The sequence below is a fragment of the Schistocerca piceifrons genome, chromosome 6, assembly GCF_021461385.2.
Source record: "Schistocerca piceifrons isolate TAMUIC-IGC-003096 chromosome 6, iqSchPice1.1, whole genome shotgun sequence".
Lineage (NCBI taxonomy): Eukaryota > Metazoa > Arthropoda > Insecta > Orthoptera > Acrididae > Schistocerca > Schistocerca piceifrons.
Genome location: NC_060143.1, coordinates 410,068,782 through 410,086,158, shown reverse-complemented (window position 1 = coordinate 410,086,158; position 17,377 = coordinate 410,068,782). Strand labels below are relative to the sequence as shown.

At 41.1% G+C, this 17,377-nt stretch overlaps 1 protein-coding gene across 1 annotated transcript in view; it reads right to left on the bottom strand.

The window, feature by feature from the left end:
- Positions 1–17,377, bottom strand: part of LOC124803355 (protein decapentaplegic-like) — a 138,964-nt gene that overhangs the window by 7,667 nt on the left and 113,920 nt on the right. Inside the window, exon 3 of the mRNA XM_047264541.1 lies at positions 413–602. Within this exon, the coding sequence (XP_047120497.1) occupies positions 413–602 (190 nt within the window). The remainder of the gene's footprint in view (positions 1–412; positions 603–17,377) is intronic.

Below are 17,377 nucleotides of genomic sequence, written 5' to 3'. Positions count from 1 at the left end.
GCCGAAAGCTTACTTGTTTGACAGTTTTTTTGTTGTGCCTCACTACGACTCAGCGTCTCTGCTATATGGTGTGTAGCAATCTATCCTTTTCATAGTATTGTCATTATTTCATCTTGGATTTTCCATTTTTTAAGTACTAGTTCGTAGTTCTAGCCCCAAAATTGCCTTAATAATGACATATTTTCAAAAAGCCTTTAATTCCCTATTTCATCGCCTTAGGAATGGAATTTCGAAAAATTGATTCTTAAACGACGCCTACAGTATAAGATCAACACTCTCCTCAAATTTCCAGTTTCTATCCTTAGCGGTTTGGGCTGGGTGATGTTGGGTCAGTCAGGACGTCGCCTTTGATATACATAGTTTTCGTTTCTCGGAAACTTCCTGTACGTATGTCAGGTATTTCGGTACTAACCTCGGTGCGTAAAACTGCGGACGGTATTGGCGCCGTGCGCGGGAACGACGTCGCGCCGGGGTTGCTTGGCGTGCTGCTGCTGAGCCTCGAAGCGCGTCCGCCAGAGCTCGAGCATGGCGGGCGGCACGACGACGCGGGAGCGGTCGGGCCGTGGCCGCGAGCGCAGCCCCAGCGCGGACAGCAGGCTGGCCTCCGCCCCCGCGGGCAGCGCTCGCCCCTGCGTTGCGCTCGCCGCCCCCACCAGCACAGCCAGCAGCAGCGCCGCCGCCGCCGTGGCGGGGCGCAGCGCACTCATCCTCTCTACACTCCGGCCGCTGTGGACGGGAAAACAAGGCACAGCTATAAACGAGGGTGCCAGGCGAAAGGTGCAAGCGGACTACAAGGGGAAGGCCAACGTGCACTACACTCATGTATGACCAGAAAGATTCATGCCGAGACAGAGTTCGTCAGCTGTAGTAGAAATGTGTGTCCAAACGTTAGTCGATGTCGAAGGTCGGAAAATACGTCGGCTATTCGGAAAGTAAGATCCGATCGGTGGCGAAAAGGAATCTCTGTGAAAATCAAATGTGTTATTTGTTAGCTACAGGTTCCAGCTACTTCTATAAATAGTCGCCACTCCAACATTTTCCCCGCATTGTATCAACTTGCCAATACCCATCATAGAAACTTGTGGTTTCTGCCAATTCTCTGCACTGATCTGCAGATTGTTCTCTGTGCGCAACATGTGAGCAGAGATGAAACTCATAGGAAACCAGTTACGGGCTGTACTTTGCGTGATCGAACACTTCCTGTCGAAAACGCTGCAGGAGCATGTTCATTGACCCTGCAGAGTGCAAACTCTTTCACCAGGTCCTCATCTCTGGCGAGACACACTATTTATCTAGGCATGTGCCCACTGTCCGCTCAGAACTGGAAAGAGCAACGTGACTCGCTCGACGGGCATTATAGAGACATGGCCCAACACATCTGTGCGAACGTTCATTGGATTTTCACTGTCGGTTCCGTTTCGCGACCAATCGGACCTTACTTTTCGAATAGCCCTCGCACTCTCTTTGAAGGTCTCTCTTTCAGGAACTATAGCTGCAAAGAGTGAAATGCGAAACACTGTTACAAAACCTTCTACTCACATCTCATCAACAAGATGAAAAGGTCCCTTAAAAGTAAATGAAACGTTTTTGCAGCTACGACAAGATGAAATTTTTCTGCCCGATGGAACTGGGAAGACCCTTCCACCTTCTTGAGTCACAAAAAGGTTTGCAGTTGAATTCATGCACTTTAATCGTGTCGAGACATCTGCGCACCTTATTGTAGCACAGAAAATTCTTTGACAGTGATAGTTCAACATCGTTTCCCGCAGAGCACAGAAAAAAAAGAGTGTCGTATCACTCTGTTTTGTCGTGAGTGTTTGCCGGCGCTGCTGACATGAAATGACATAATTCGGAGCGTTTTGATGTTTATAATCTGGTTTCATATCGTTGATTTTACTACTGCAATAACTAAAGATCCAATCAAATGGCTATGAGCACTATGGGACTCAACTGCTGAGGTCATTAGTCCCCTAGAACTTAGAACTAGTTAAACCTAACTAACCTAAGGACATCACAAACATCCATGCCCGAGGCAGGATTCGAACCTGCGACCATAGCGGTCTTGCGGTTCCATACTGCAGCGCCTTTAACCGCACGGCCATTTCGGTCGGCAAAGATCCAATCATATCCAGTAAATATATTCTGACGGGATTGTACATATATTAAAACAAATGATGTATTACAATACCCTAGTTGCTCTGGTAATATTCTCGCAAAATATTAAATCATTCTATACATTCGATAGATGTATTGATTCTGTAGGGCTGTCAACACAGATTTTGTTGAAACTATGTTAAAGGCTTTCTCCAAATCAGTGAACTGCAAATCTTTACTTCATACTGATTGCTTCGTTCCATAGTTGATCCTCTTGTAAAATAAAGGTGTTACGTTGCCCGTTTAAATTCTACTGTTTATTCGACGCAGTTTGTACACGTTAGGGACAGGAGGCGGACAAATCTTTGTTTTTGTCTTGCTGTCTCGTTTCCTTTGTGAGTGGAAATAATTATACTCTTGTTTCAGATTTGGGGACTTCACTTTCCTAGACATTATGGATTTAGCTTTGCAAGTTCGTCATCTTCCGATGCCTTTCCTTTGCACATTCCTCGTGATTCTGTAAACCTTGGCATTTAATTTTATTGTTTATCCGTTCTTCTTATTAATACCTTTAACTATACAAACTAGAAAATAGGTCTTGGTATGCTGATACGATTTCCTCTCTCTTGTTTGTTGCAGTGCCGTCCGTGATCTTCACTTATGATACAAGGTGTCTGTCAAACACAAGTTTTGATTTTATTCAGTTCCAGTGTTCAGAGTTCGCTATTTATTCCCTCTCTCCCATTGTCTCTACGACGTTAACGAATAGTTCTACATAATTCAGAATATTCTGTTTTGTATTGCTGTGGTCTTCAGTCCTAAAACAGGCTTGATGTAGCTAGCCGTGTTACTCTATCGTGTGCAAACCTCTTGATAACAGAATAACTACGGCAGCCTACATTCTTTTGAATTTGTTTACTGTATTTCTCTATTTGTCTCTCCCTACAATTTTACCCCTTTTTATCCCCCTCCCCACATACACTTGAAACTAGTGACCCCTTTATGTTTCAGAGCATGTGCTATCAACCGATCCCTTCCGTTAGTCAAGTTGTGCCACAAATTTCTTTTCTTCCCTGTTCTGTTCATTAGTTACATGCTCCATTCATCCCAACTTCAGCATTTTTTGCAGCGCCGTATTTCAAAAGCTTCTGTTTTCTTCTTGTATAAAATCTTTATTGTTCACGTTCACTTCCATAAAAGACTATACTTCAAACAAATACCTTGAGAAAAAATTTCCTAACGGTTAGATCTATGTTCGGTGTTAAATTTCCCCTCTTCGGAAATTCTTTTCTTCCCATTGCCAGTCTACATTTTTTATCCTCTCTACTTCGGTAATTATATTTTAATCCCCAAATATTAAAATTCATCTACTATTTTCAGTGTCTCGTTTTCTAGTTACTTCCCTCAGAATCGCATGATTGAATTCGAATCTATTCTATTTTGTCCTTGTATTTTTTATTTCTTCTCCAAGGACTTTAGTTCTTTCTCCAATTTATTATTTGGTATCATTTACTGGTTGCTCAATGTAAAGGCTGAATAATGTCAAGGATAGGCTACAACGCTGTGTCACATTGTTCCAAGGGCGCCGATATTCCAAACTTTCTGGGTGTGCATATCAATGGCGGAATGTAGTATATGTTTTCTAGGGAGTCTGGATAATTTTTAAAATGATTACCTTCCATTTATAATCATTTTTGAACATAAAAATCTGTGCCTTGATAAAGTAAAATTTACTGGAACTGTAAGCATACGTTGAGATTGTCCTAGCTCAGTCCTAACACAGCTGATTTAAAAGCAACAGAAATGAAATCAATCTCGGGTGCAAATGTACTTTGAGGAACCCACAACCGCAGACGCGCAACGTACACGATACGGGCCCGCCTGCAAAAATAAACATCCTTATCCATAACATGAAATGTATAACCAACCATTAACTAACGTAAGTTTCTTTATAGCAGGTAGAAATAGAAATTTAACTGTGTGTGTTATAAAATCGCCTGTAACGTACCCAAAAAGATCATTCGTTTACTTTATTCAAGGTATTAAACAAAAATGATTGCCCGCATCTCGTGGTCGTGCGGTAGCGTTCTCGCTTCCCACGCCCGGGTTCCCGCGTTCGATTCCCGGCGGGGTGAGGGATTTTCTCTGCCTCGTGATGGCTGGGTGTTGTGTGCTGTCCTTAGGTTAGTTAGGTTTAAGTAGTTCTAAGTTCTAGGGGACTGATGACCATAGATGTTAAGTCCCATAGTGCTCAGAACCATTTGAACAAAAATGATTAATACCGATAAATGTGATTAAAAATTAAATACATAACAGTGATATACAGGAAACTTCGAATCCGAATGTATGTATGTATATATGTATGTATGTATTTATTTCAGTTTTCCATACGCGTTCAGGAACTGCGTAACGTGTGAAACCTGCGAAAATTTTTGGCCGCTGGAGAGCTTTTGCTCCACACATTCCGTCAGTAGACCACCTTCTTTGTACTAGCTATCAATGCTGTGACACCTCTTCGGTCTACAGTATAGACTACTTCGTCCTTCAAAGCCTCTGCCGACAAACAAAACGGTAACATCCAGATTACACGAAAACAATTTCACTGTAATCTTAAACTACACCACTGTTATGTTTAAATAAATAACTACTGAGGTACTTTGTTGCAATCGGCTTCCTTGTATCTCTGATTATTCTTTATTATTTCTCGATGTTGGCAAACAGATATTTTAAAACAATTATTGATGAATGGAGTGGGAATATTGTTGCGAGTCACTTGTAAGGAAACATGAATGGAAGCCGAAAAGACGGAATTCCACTCACAGTATACTGCGACTGTTGTTCTGGAGAGTGACTTGACTTGGCCAAAGTAAGGCAAGGAACGAGGGAGCGCATTGTTTCGTTGCATTTGCATAAAGACATCTGAAACAAACAGATATATTTCAGAAGTCACAAACTTTAACTACCATCTCGCTGTTGTAATAGTTCATTAATTTTTGGTAAAGGCAAGAGAGAAATATTTTTTGTTTTTATCAAACTAAAAATGTTGTGGATCCAGCAAACCTACGAGATTTTGTATTTGGGTGCTCGAGTCCCGGCGCACCCACGTAGTCGGCGCACACGCTTCCTTCTCAACTAATGCTTCCTTTCATGCTCCTCAACTCCTGTAACTACCATTTGCTTTCTGCACGAGTTGCAAGTAGCATTCCCTTCCTGTATTTTACCTCTGCTACCTTCATAATTTGAAAGAGTGTATTCCAGTCAACGTCAAAAGCTTTCTCCAAGTCTACAACTGCTATAAACTTGGTCTGCGTTTCTTAAACGTATCTTCTTAGAGACGAGTTAGGTCAGTATTACTTAGCATGTCCCTACATTTCTCCAGAACCCAAACTGATCTTCCCCGACTTCAGCTTCAACCAGCTTTTCCATTCTGTAAAGAATTCGTATTGATATCTTTTTTTTTTAAAGATAGCATGTGATTTCTTTGGCATTTAAACTGTTACTTTCTTCGTGGAGTCAGAGTATTCCTCCTGTCTCATACATGTTACACACCACGTGGAGTAGTTTTGTCATGGCTGGCTCTCTCAAAGTCATCAGTAGTTCTGACTGAAATGTCGTCTATTCCTGCGGCCTTATTTTGACTTAAATCTTTTTGGGCTCTGTCAAATTCTTCTCGCAGTATTATGTCTTCTGTCACATCTTCATTAAAGTCCTCTTCCCTTCCTATAATATTATCTTCAAGTTCATCTCCCTCGGATATATCCTCTACATACTCCTACCACATTTCAGCTTTCCCTTCTTTCCTTAGCACTGGTTTTCCGTCTGAGCTCTTGATACACGAACAGCTGTTTCTTTTATCTCCGAAGGCTTTTCATTTTCATATACGCGGTATCTATCGATCCTGTAGCGATGTATTGTTCTATATCCTCACATTTTTGCTCTAGCCATTCCTGCTTCACCATTTTGCACTTCGTGCCAATCTGTTTTTAGACATATGTATTTCCTTTCGTCTACTTCATTTGCTGCATTTTTGTATTTTCTAGTTTCACCTCTTTAATTCAGTATCTCTTGTGATAGCCAATGATTTCTACTAGACATTGTCTCTTTACCTATTTGATCCTCTTCTGCCTTGACTATTTCATACCTCAAAGCTATCCATTCGTCTTCTTCTGTGTTCCTTTCCCCTTTGTTGTCAAGCACTGTAATGCTCCTTCTGAAGTTAACAAAAACTTCTAATTCCTTCAATATATATGCTTAATTTACTACCATTTTGCAGTTTCGTAACCAATGAATTGAGGCCAGAACCCAAATCTTCCCCTGGAAGTGCCTTTTAGTTTACAATCTGACTGAAATCTGTCGCTTACCGATATATAATCAACCTAAAAGCTTACTGTGTTTCCAGATCTCTCCCACGCATACAACCTCCTTCATGAGTCTTAAACCAAGTATTAGCGATGTCTAAATTACGCTCCGTTCAAAATTCTACCACGCGACTTCCTCTTTCATTTCTTTCCGACAGTCCATATTACTATTTTTCCTTGTTTTCCTTTCCCTACTATCGAATTCGAGTACCCCGTAACAAACTTCCATGACTTAATTATATGAATTTTTTTTCTCAACATACATTTCTTCGATATCTTCATCTTGTAAAACTTTTACTGCTCTGGTGGGCGTTGGCTTCATGAGTTCAGTATGCGGTTCATAGAAGCTTGCCAGGATTCTTATTCACTATCAGACCTACTTCTGCATCACTCATTTCATTTTGTATATAAACCTGTATTCATCAGACCAAAAGTCCTGTTCGTTCTGCCACCGAACTTCACTGATTATATTTAACTTCAATCTACGCATTTTTCTTTTTAACTTTTCTAATTTAACTATCCTATTAACAGATCTAACATTTTATGTTCCGACCCGCAGAGTGTCGGTTTTGTTTCTTTGTTGTTGCCCGTAACATATTAGGTCGAGAAGGTATCATAGTTTAATGGAACACGAAATTTAAAATGTTGTTCCTGTTCTGCCCATCTATAAAATCATATTTTCCTCCGTAGGAAGTCTATTTTTAGCTTACGGTTCCTAATAGCTGCACGACGTGAACCTCTGGACTGGACACTGGTATTAACCGTGGTTGGAACACTTAATTTTCATTAAGATGTGATTAAACGTTCCCCTACACTAACTCTTAGCTGAATAGTTTTTAGCACCTGTGATATATCGAGCGAAGTGGCGCTGTGGTTAGCACACTGGATCCGCATTCGGGAGGACGACGGTTCAAACCCGAGTCCGGCTATCCTCACTTAGGTTTTCCGTGATTTCCCTAAGCCGCCTGAGGCAAATGCCGGGATAGTTCCTTTGAAAGGGCACGGTCGACTTCCTTCCCAAATCCGATTAAACCGATGACCTTGCTATTTGGTCCACTTCCCCGAACAAACCAACCAGCCACCTCTGATAAGTGGTTAGTGCAGACTGTCTGGACTTTTAGAACGCAATAATAAATTTCCGCAATGTTAAACATACATAAACAACAGTGTTGCTCCCCTGATCGTTATATTGTACAGCTGATTACAGCAGCTCTGAAATTAATCCTTTTGCTTATAATTTATTTAAAAAAATTAGTTTTATTGCACCATGAGAAAAAGGTGAACTTCTGGTCCAGCTTTAAGCTTTACACGCATAGGAAGTGACGAAGTTTGAAATGGCCACGTGTCAAGTATGGAGCACAACAGGGAAATAGCATATGACTCTATGCTATACACGCGTAGTGTAAGCCGAACAACTCTTTTTAAAGCCATTTGCACTAAAATGTCACCACTTTTGATCCTTAAGTCATACGCATTGTTATCGTTTTTTGTAGTGAAGCCTACACTAAACAGTTAAGTTTTGACGACACCGCCGATTTCTTCTGAGCTCACTAGTTCTGCAGGTCAATAGCACGACGTACAGGCAATAAATCTGAAGCAACGAAATTAGACGCCGTGGGTGTTGCAACTGCGGAGCCGGGCAGCACTCTCAATTATCTTTATGGTAACTGCCAGTTAAATTTTATGTGTAGAAGTGAACTTGAACAGCGTCATTACATATGCAGGAGCAGACCTCTACGTCCGTCGCTTTCGGCCAGGTGTGCTGCGTGTTCTCAAAACCATGAAGTGGTAATTAATGCTAGCTCGATGGAAATACGCTTTAGAAAGTAAGTCGACGGCTCCAAGCTGCTGACAGCCAATGAAAGTAAATATAGTAGGAATCTCACTGCTCGTTTCGTAATGAGACGTACAAAAAGAACACGTGCACCCTCTTCTCAGTCACCTGCTCGGGCAGCCAAGCAACGACGCGGAACAGCCTTATTATACGTAGAATTGTTTACAGGTAACAGGAGACATCGTGTAACGGCGTAGGGGAAAAGTAGATCAATATTTAATTCACACACTGATTCATAAAAAAGTAAAAATGAAGTAAAGTTTGTGTATAGTAATAAAAGAGCAGGAAAAGTAACGGGCTGTATTATTGCCCACTCATTGAAAGGAACTAGTGTTTATAAGAATTTCTAAAGGAAATGGAGAGAATATTTACCTTTATGATGGGTTGAAGCTATGCAAAAAAAAGTGGCAACTACAAATGCAATGAAAAGTAACAGCAGTGAGAACAACAATCTGCTGAACGTTTGGCTAGAGACGATACAATAAAGAAACTCAAAGGATGCAATATTATTGACATAAATTTCAGTTTAAATGTCATCCGCAGCGTAAATTTTATTTGGACGAGGAGCAAATATCAATGTCTGACAGAGTGGTGGCCTTATTATCAATAACATTGTTTTTGTGTTAGCTCGTGCTGCAGAACGAAAGAAGGAAAACGTTCATATGTTCTTCGGAATTGTGGTGTTTGTGCGATTTCTTTAAAAATCCCTGCGTATGTTTCGTTTGAATGAACTGTAATGCTGTGCAGTCATAAAATATATTTGGTTTTAAACGGTTTTTACGAATTTAAATCTATCTAAAATGAGTGCAAATTTGTAAGTTTATTAGAAGCGTGGTACTTAATTTTCAGCAGATAATAGAACTAAGTGGAAAGTTGACCATGTTTTCCTTGAGAAACTAAGTGGGAGGCAGCTTTGCGCAAACTGATTAGACCGTTTGTTGAATGAACACCAAGAGCAAGTTAGAAACTTATTTTAAAGAGCGTAGTACTGAATGTATAAATCGATTTTTTACTGTGAAAGTGCAGTGCATGTCTGAGCGTGTCACGCGTTACTTTTCGTTCAACAAGCCACACATTCGACGGCCGAGCCGATGGTTTGTTCCACAGACTGACAATCACTTACAGCAATTGTTGCATTTGACGGATGACGACACACGCCGCGGAACGGCTGCATTTCCTTTGATGTGAACTGAGCACAGCTGGCAGATTTTCCGTCCGCGATGTGGCAGCCCTGCCAGCTTGCGGTCGGTATTAGGGTCAACGCGATACGAGAAACTATTTATGGACGAAGATTTCGAGCCGTTACGGAAATAAGGCTGGTAAAAAAAGGGAAGGTGTTTAAAATAGTAATTATCTCCATTGGTGAAATTCTAGAAAGAAACACTGCTCGATCAGTGTTGCGTTAAAGTATAAGCGTACATATCGTGGAGGAAATGGAAATATTCATTCATGCTTCAAGGCGTGGGAACAGGGCTCCAGCGAAAAAAGCAAGTCAAAGTACACAAAAATTCATTTTTCCGGTACGCCAAGTCTTCTAAATGTGTTTAAGTTAAGTCATTAGTCCTAATTATGTCCGCAAATGCCGATGCCAGCAGTACAAATAGTCGATAGCCATACCAAAAATTCCATGTCCATCATACTTTAGTACCGATTATGTTTTTTAATGAAGTCAAAAGGTAAAACTGTTGCAATGCAATGTTGCACAACAGTGTAGTGTGGTGTTAACGAGCAGAAACGACGGGAAAAAAGAAAATTTGGAAAGCTAAATTAAGAAGTGAAGCATTTGAGTTGTGGAGAACGTGGTATGTGAAACGTGTACTACAGTAACTGCTACAAAAATACTAATGCATCTCACACAAGCTGTAGTCTGCCTATCTACAATCAAGCACTCAGACCCATCTTGCTAGGGCCTACACAGTTTATACCTCAATAACTCATAATTAATTTCTAATTATGTAAATAACTGGCGTTTTTGTACAATTTATACGAAGCAGGCGCGCCTAATGATTCAAGTCATGCTCCAAACAAGTTACAATAAATCTAATTTAAATTATAACCTAAATATCTGACTAAAATCTGTATTCCGCAAATATTTCTCAAGACACTTCTTCACACTTATTTACTGTGTTCACAAATATATTTCGACTACATACTGCCTAAATTCTAAAAAACTTAGTAAAATTTTTATCGCTACTAGGACAGAGGAGATTAAGCGTAGCTGCCGAAAACTGATTGTCTTCCAGTACTGGCGGTAGCTGTAACGGAAAAGAAAGAAGGACAGGAAATACATCAGAATCAGTGAACTACAAGCAATAATACTCTATAGCTTCAATTAGAAATCTGTGCTGATTGACTTAGAGATCTATGGGACACTGTCTTTCGAAGAGAACTTTAAGAGATATAACTAAAGGAAAAAACAAAATACGAAATGTGTTGATAGTTAAATTCCTCTCTCCAAAGAATATTACTAAGAAGAATCCGTTCTTCAAGGAACAAAAGTAATCCGCAAATACGAGGAAGAAACAAGACATCCTCCAGCGCTAGCGCGTCGACACAATCGCGAAGAAGAGGGCAGTGTATCGCGTTACCCATTTCGTAACAGAACGCTGTTGGAGAAAAAAAGATAGCGAATCATGTTTCACGCGGACAGAAATAACGCACTCGTTCTCACGGACAATACTCGTAGTACAGGCAATTTTGCCTGCTCAGTTTTAACCGACGCTATTCAGCTTGTCCTTACGAAATAACGAAGGTATTACATTGTCATGATCTTTATTGTTACTCTTCAATGGCCTTCTAAAGTATCAATAGAAGCCAACGAAACCCTCTTCTATACTTTAAGGCTTTTCTATCTCTCCCATGAAATTATTTTGGGTCTTTTTATACTTGTCTTTTCAAACTTTTAGTGTCGCCCTTAAGACTTTTAATTTGTATCTTTACTTTATTGAGGTTAATATGTGATGAGAGCAAGGAGGAGGGAGGGGGAGGGGAATTCGTGTTCGTCTTACTATACAAAACACCCACTGCCTACCCACCACATTTACCTCTGTTACAAATTTAATTATTGCTTTCTGCACCAGTACGTGACCCATCAACTTATCCCTTTTTATTCAGGATCTATAATAAGTGTCTTTCCTCCCCTATTCTATTGAACATGCCTTCATTAATTACCAAACCTATCGCTTTAATGTTCAGCGTTATTCTTCAGCACCAGATTTCAAAAACGTCTATTGTCTATACTGTTTATCGTTCACGTTTAACTTCCATATAAAAACACACTCCAGATAAATTCTTTCAAAATGCAATAGTACCACATTCATGTAAGATGATTGTGTCTAAAAATATGAAGAATGTAGCAACCAGTCGCGAAAACATAATTTATCTTGTTGCAAATCGATTTCGACTGATACCAGTAATCTTCGGTACATTTTTCTAACCGATACATGCCGTAGGTAGAAGTACTGTCCTTGGCAGTTTTCTATCATGAAGTTAATGTTTCCGCGACTGGTTGCTACATTCTTCATAACTTTATATCCCACGGACGCTGCACAGAAAGGGAACCTTATGGAGCCCAACATTGTAACGTTGTCTCTTTCATGGGAGCCTTTCTTCCTATTAGCAATTTGCATTTTATATCCTCTCTGCTTCCAACGCCAAATATTTTACTGCCCAAATAATGTGACTTTTAGCGTCTTATCGCTTAACATATTTTCCTCTTACATCTGTTGACTTCAATCTTACTATACTCCATTACCCTTGTTTTAATTTTGTTGATGTTCATCTCTTAATCTCTTGTTAAGACATCTATTTAGTTCAACTGCTCTCTCAACATTATCAGCAACCACGTAATGTGATAATCTTTCCTAGTTTCTCCATGCTTTCCCTTAGTACAAATTCAATAAAATGGGAGTTATTCTAAGGCCCTGTCTCACAGCTCCCTAGTCAAGTGATGTTTCCGTTTCATGTCTTTCGTTTCGTAGGATTGAATTCTGGTTCCGTATAAGCTGTAGTTAACGTTTCGCTACTAAATTTACAAATACTTTAATTGTTGATTGTACTTTCTTCAACCTATTTTCTAAGATAAGTCGTAGGGGTGTTATTTCCTTCCGCGTTCCTACGTATCACTGGAACCCAGAGTGATTAGAGCTGCAACAATTTTGCACATAGTAATCATAGAGTAGTAAAATGAAACATGATGGTTGTTGCCATGTAAACCTTTTACTAAAAAAATAAATAATAATTCTAAAATTGCAAGAAAATGTTCTAAAGTTTTTCCGGTCAATTAGACATATCCAACGGTTAGAAATCGAATGGGTTGACACTGTAAAGGGAACAAGTGGGCGTCTGAAACGCCGTAGAACACGTGACATTCAACTCTTAAGCTATTGGCTCTATCCCGGAGCTCCCGAAAGTGTGTCTGTCGAATGCTGCATGTCTATGTAAGAACTCACCCATAAGAAATGTGGCTCATGCAAGGACTACTAGATAACCGTTCTATGCTTCAGTTTGCATTCTGCTAACAAATATATAGCACGATGAAGTTCTGAACACGAAATGAATGTCTACATCTACATCACACTTCGTAAACCACCTAACGATGCTCGGCGGAGAGTACTTCTGGTGAATTTAACTGATTCCATCTTTCCTGCTCCACTCGCGAAAGGCGCGCAGGAAGAATGATTGTTGGTAAGCCTCTGTGTCAGCTCTAATTTTTCGAATTTTCTGGTGTGGTCATTTCGCGAAACGTATACGAAATGCAAGTGTATGTTGTCCAACTGTTCCCCGCTATCTCGAAAATTCAATAGTAAACATCTCTCCGTGATGGACAATGTCTCCTAGCAACGTCTGCCACTGGAGTTTATTGAGCATCTTTGTAACACTCTCGCGCCAACTGAATGAACAAGTGACGAAACACGTCGCTCTTAGTTGGATCTCTCTTTCCCTCTCTCTCTCTGTTTGCCTGTCCCCTATCAGTCCTACCCGGTAAGGATCCCAGATGATTAAAAGCAGTCAAAATCTGTCGAACAAGCGCCCAGCAAACCACGTCCTTCGTGGATGAGTTACATTTCCTTAAGATTCATCTAATGAATCTACATTTTCATCTGCTGCTCCTACTACTGCTTTATGTGGTTATTCCACTTTTTCCAGCAATTTTTTATCATTAGTGTAGTTGTGCAGCAGTGTATTTCTTTTCCTATGTGTGGGCAATATGTTACATTTATTTACGTTCAGGGTCAACTGCCAGAGCCTGCACCATTCTTCAATCCTCTGCAGGTTATTCTGCAAATCGATACAGTCTTCTGGCGTTGCGACCGGCTGAGAGAGATTCCGACGCCCCCTACGTTGTACACAGTAACAGTCCTATCACACCTCTTGTGGTACTCCGGAAATTATATTTACGTCTGTCAAAAAATGTTAAAATGTGTGTGAGTTTCTAAGAGACCAAACTGCTTAGGTCATCGGTCCCTAGACTTACACACTACTTAAACTAACATGCTAAGAACAACACACACACCCACGCCCGAGGGAGGACTCGAACCTCCGGCGGGAGGGGCCGCGCTTATTTCTGTCGATTTTATTCCGTTAAGAATGACATGTTGGCTTATATATGGTAGAAAGATCTGTATCTGGTCGCAAAAACCAGTCCAATACTCGGTATGTTCATATTTTTTTTCACGGAGTGACATTGTAGGACGGTGTCACGTGCCTTCCTGGAGTCAAGGAACGTGGCATCAACCTGACCGCTATTGTCTACAACGCTATGGATCTCACGGAGGAACAGTGCGAGTTGCAGTTCTCAAGATCTCTGTCTGCTGAATCTATGTTGATTTTTTTGGAGATTTTCGTTCTGTAAAAGCTCTTAATTCTTGGGCATAAGACATGCTCCATAATTCTACAACAGTTTGATATCATCGATATGGGCCTATAATTATGTGCATCTGTCCTATGACCTGTGCTTTTTTCCAGTCGCTAGGTACCTTTCGTTGCACCAACGGTCTACGATAAGCTGCTGCAAGAAGGGGAGAAAGTTTTTTCGCATGATCTTTGTGCAATGTTATAAGTATCTTGTATTTTCCTATAGCCTTTCCACTACTAAGCGATTGAAGCTACTTTCCATCCTGCGATTGGTTATTTCGATATCTGCCATTTCAGCGTTCGTACTGTGACTGAAAGAAGGGACCGTGTTACATCTTCTGCGTGAATTCCCATTGTTGTGTCATAGGTAATCAACCAACACCATCGTTGCTAGATCAATTACAATCCTAAAGCACACCCCAAATGTTCGTTTGAATAGCTACACGATGATAGTATGTTGTACGAAAATAAAAAAAAGAAGTTATCACTTTTGTTATGCTGAATCGGTATGTTGGTGTGCTTCAACCTTCTGTAGTACCTGAGTTGCTGTAAGACGCTTGGTGTCAACAAGTTGCTGCGACATGGCGCATACAAGGTAATTAACGGCAGCTGTGCAAGTATTATTCGTTAACAGCGCTATCTGAAGATTAGATTTCTTTCCCTGTCTTTATTAGCACCGTATTTGCTGTAGGAACCTCAAGAGTCGCGTCGATAAGACTCAAGCCAAGGAAAAGTCCGTGTATTGCCGTTTCAGACCCACTCAGCAAAGTAAGGCTGCTGTAACACGCGTACAGGAAAACTCAGTGTACGGTACGTGATTTCAAAGAATTGTTAATTTGGTATAGTGAGAAATACGCTGCCTGGTAAGTGCCAGAAATTCACTGAGGTGACCAATCGCACGCGTCGGAGAACGTTAGTAGCTTGAAATAGAGGTTGAAAGCAGAGGAAGTGTATTCGACCATCATGTTCGTCGTCATCAAAAACTATTCTGAGTCCATATCGTATTCTGTATGTACTGCAGAAGATAAGTTTTTGTTGTTTACCACAGTTTACGAAAAACAGTGATTTGGCTGTGTTTGAATTGCATAAGAATAACTAATAATTTTAACTAGCGTTTCAAACTTATGAAGGGACGAAGCAGGAAGATGATACGGTACGTACAAATTGTAGCCAGACCACACGTACTGAAAATTATCTAAATATGACTTCGTATGTATGTAACAAGAAGAAGAACCAGCAGCAGCAGCAGCAGCAATGAAATAAGGTAATACCATTTTATACACACATGCATGTGAACTTCATTTGAGGATCTAAATGATGTTAGATAACAGAAGATGCAATGGTTTCGTTTTGCCACGTAGCAGAATGTATTCGGATTTGTTTCTATAAAATCGCAGCTTCGTTTCATACAAGATAGCTTAAAGTATTTCGATTATTCACAGTAATACTTGTGGAAGAGCTCTTCTGTTTTGTACTGTTTTGCTTTCACCGTGGAGTAGCAACGACAGTCACTTTTATACAGTATAGATCTATACACTCAGTGGGTCACGGAGTTTGCTCATTTTTCGAACGACTCTACTAGATAATAAGGTGTAACGACTACTGTTCTAGTGCGGTGCATTTTTCAAGCGTTTTAGAGATGACGATGACGATGTTTCGTTTGTGGGCGATCAACTGCTCGGTCATCAGCTCTCGTACAATGTCCCAATCACAGTCCAATTTTAGCCACGTTCCCAAAGATGATTATGATGATGAAATGATGGGGACAACACAAAAACCCAGTCCCCGGGCAGATAAAATCCCCAACCTGGCCGGGAATCGAACCCGGGACTCCGTGATCCAGAGGCAACAACGCTAGCCACTAGACCGCGAGCTGTGAAAAAGCGTTTTAGAGAAATCAAAGTTGGACGTGCATGTCACGAACAGCTTACAACCACGAAAGGTGCCTAGCAACGGCGTTAGCACTACGGGTAAGCCGTCAGACTAGAAGTCCGAGAAATGTGATTTTTTAAAAATGTTTTACGAAATACTTGTCTCGCCACAACGAGTATTCTTTCTTTGGTGAGGTAGGATGACGATGATGATGATGATGCTGATGATGAGTGTTGTACATTCGTGGCAATGTGTAATCGGGGTATAATATGGAATATTATTACAATGCGCGACAAAAGTACCAAGAAGACTTGGTCGGATGTCAACATTACTTTGTACACGTACAAACTATCGGCGAGTATGTAAATGAATAGATCTGCAGTTCTCAGTGGCAGGAAGAACGGCCACCAAAATGTGTTAGTATTGTTCGTCACTAGTGTTGTCACCAAGCCTGCTAGGGTGTATGAGGAACGTGCACAGCGTCCAACGCTGAGTTATTACGGTGAAGGACACGGAGATCCCGCGTACTCCTATGAGACAGTGTTATCAGCTCGTGACAGTCTGAAAAGGGCCTCATTGTGGGCCTCCATTTGGCCTCTGGACGAATAGTGTGATATCGAGATTTGTGGAACATTCAGATATGACAATAGCTCGATGTTGGACTGCATGAGAAAGTGAGGGCAGGCATACTCATCAAGATTCCGACCTACAACCTATGATCAGAAAAACCGAGAGACGCCGTACTGTGCAGAAAGCAAATGGTATACTCTTCATGTCCGCTCCTGTCATCCGAGAACAACTAATGGAGACCATGCAACATTTTGTGTCATCCCGCACCATTGGTCACAGACAGACAGCAGCCAGATCAGGACATTATCGTCCCATGCATTGGCTGCAGTTAGACCGCAGCACAAATCGCTGCGTTTGAAGGGATACCGTGACCGGAAAACACGGACTGCTGATGGATGGCATCGCACTGTGTTCAGCGATGAATCGCAGCTTTGCACTACCCTGGAGGAGCATCGTCAGCGAGTTGTGACGGTGACATGAGATGTCCCATTCTTGGAGTGTTTCGGAGAGGCACAGCCGCGTTACTCCTGGCTTCGTGGTACTGGAGGCCATCGTGTATGACGTGAGGTTACCGCCGATAGTGGTCTCACGTATTTCCTGCGTTCTCTTGTGTTACTTCTCCTGCTGCAGAATCGTGGTAACATGCTTCTACAGGGCAATGCTCGACCACACAAAGTGCGTGTACCTATAAAATATCTGTGTGGTGTTGAGTTGGCCAGCGAGGTCACCAGATCTATCCGCGTTGAACATGTGTGGGCGCAGCTTGGACATCAGCCCTGTCCCACTACCAGTA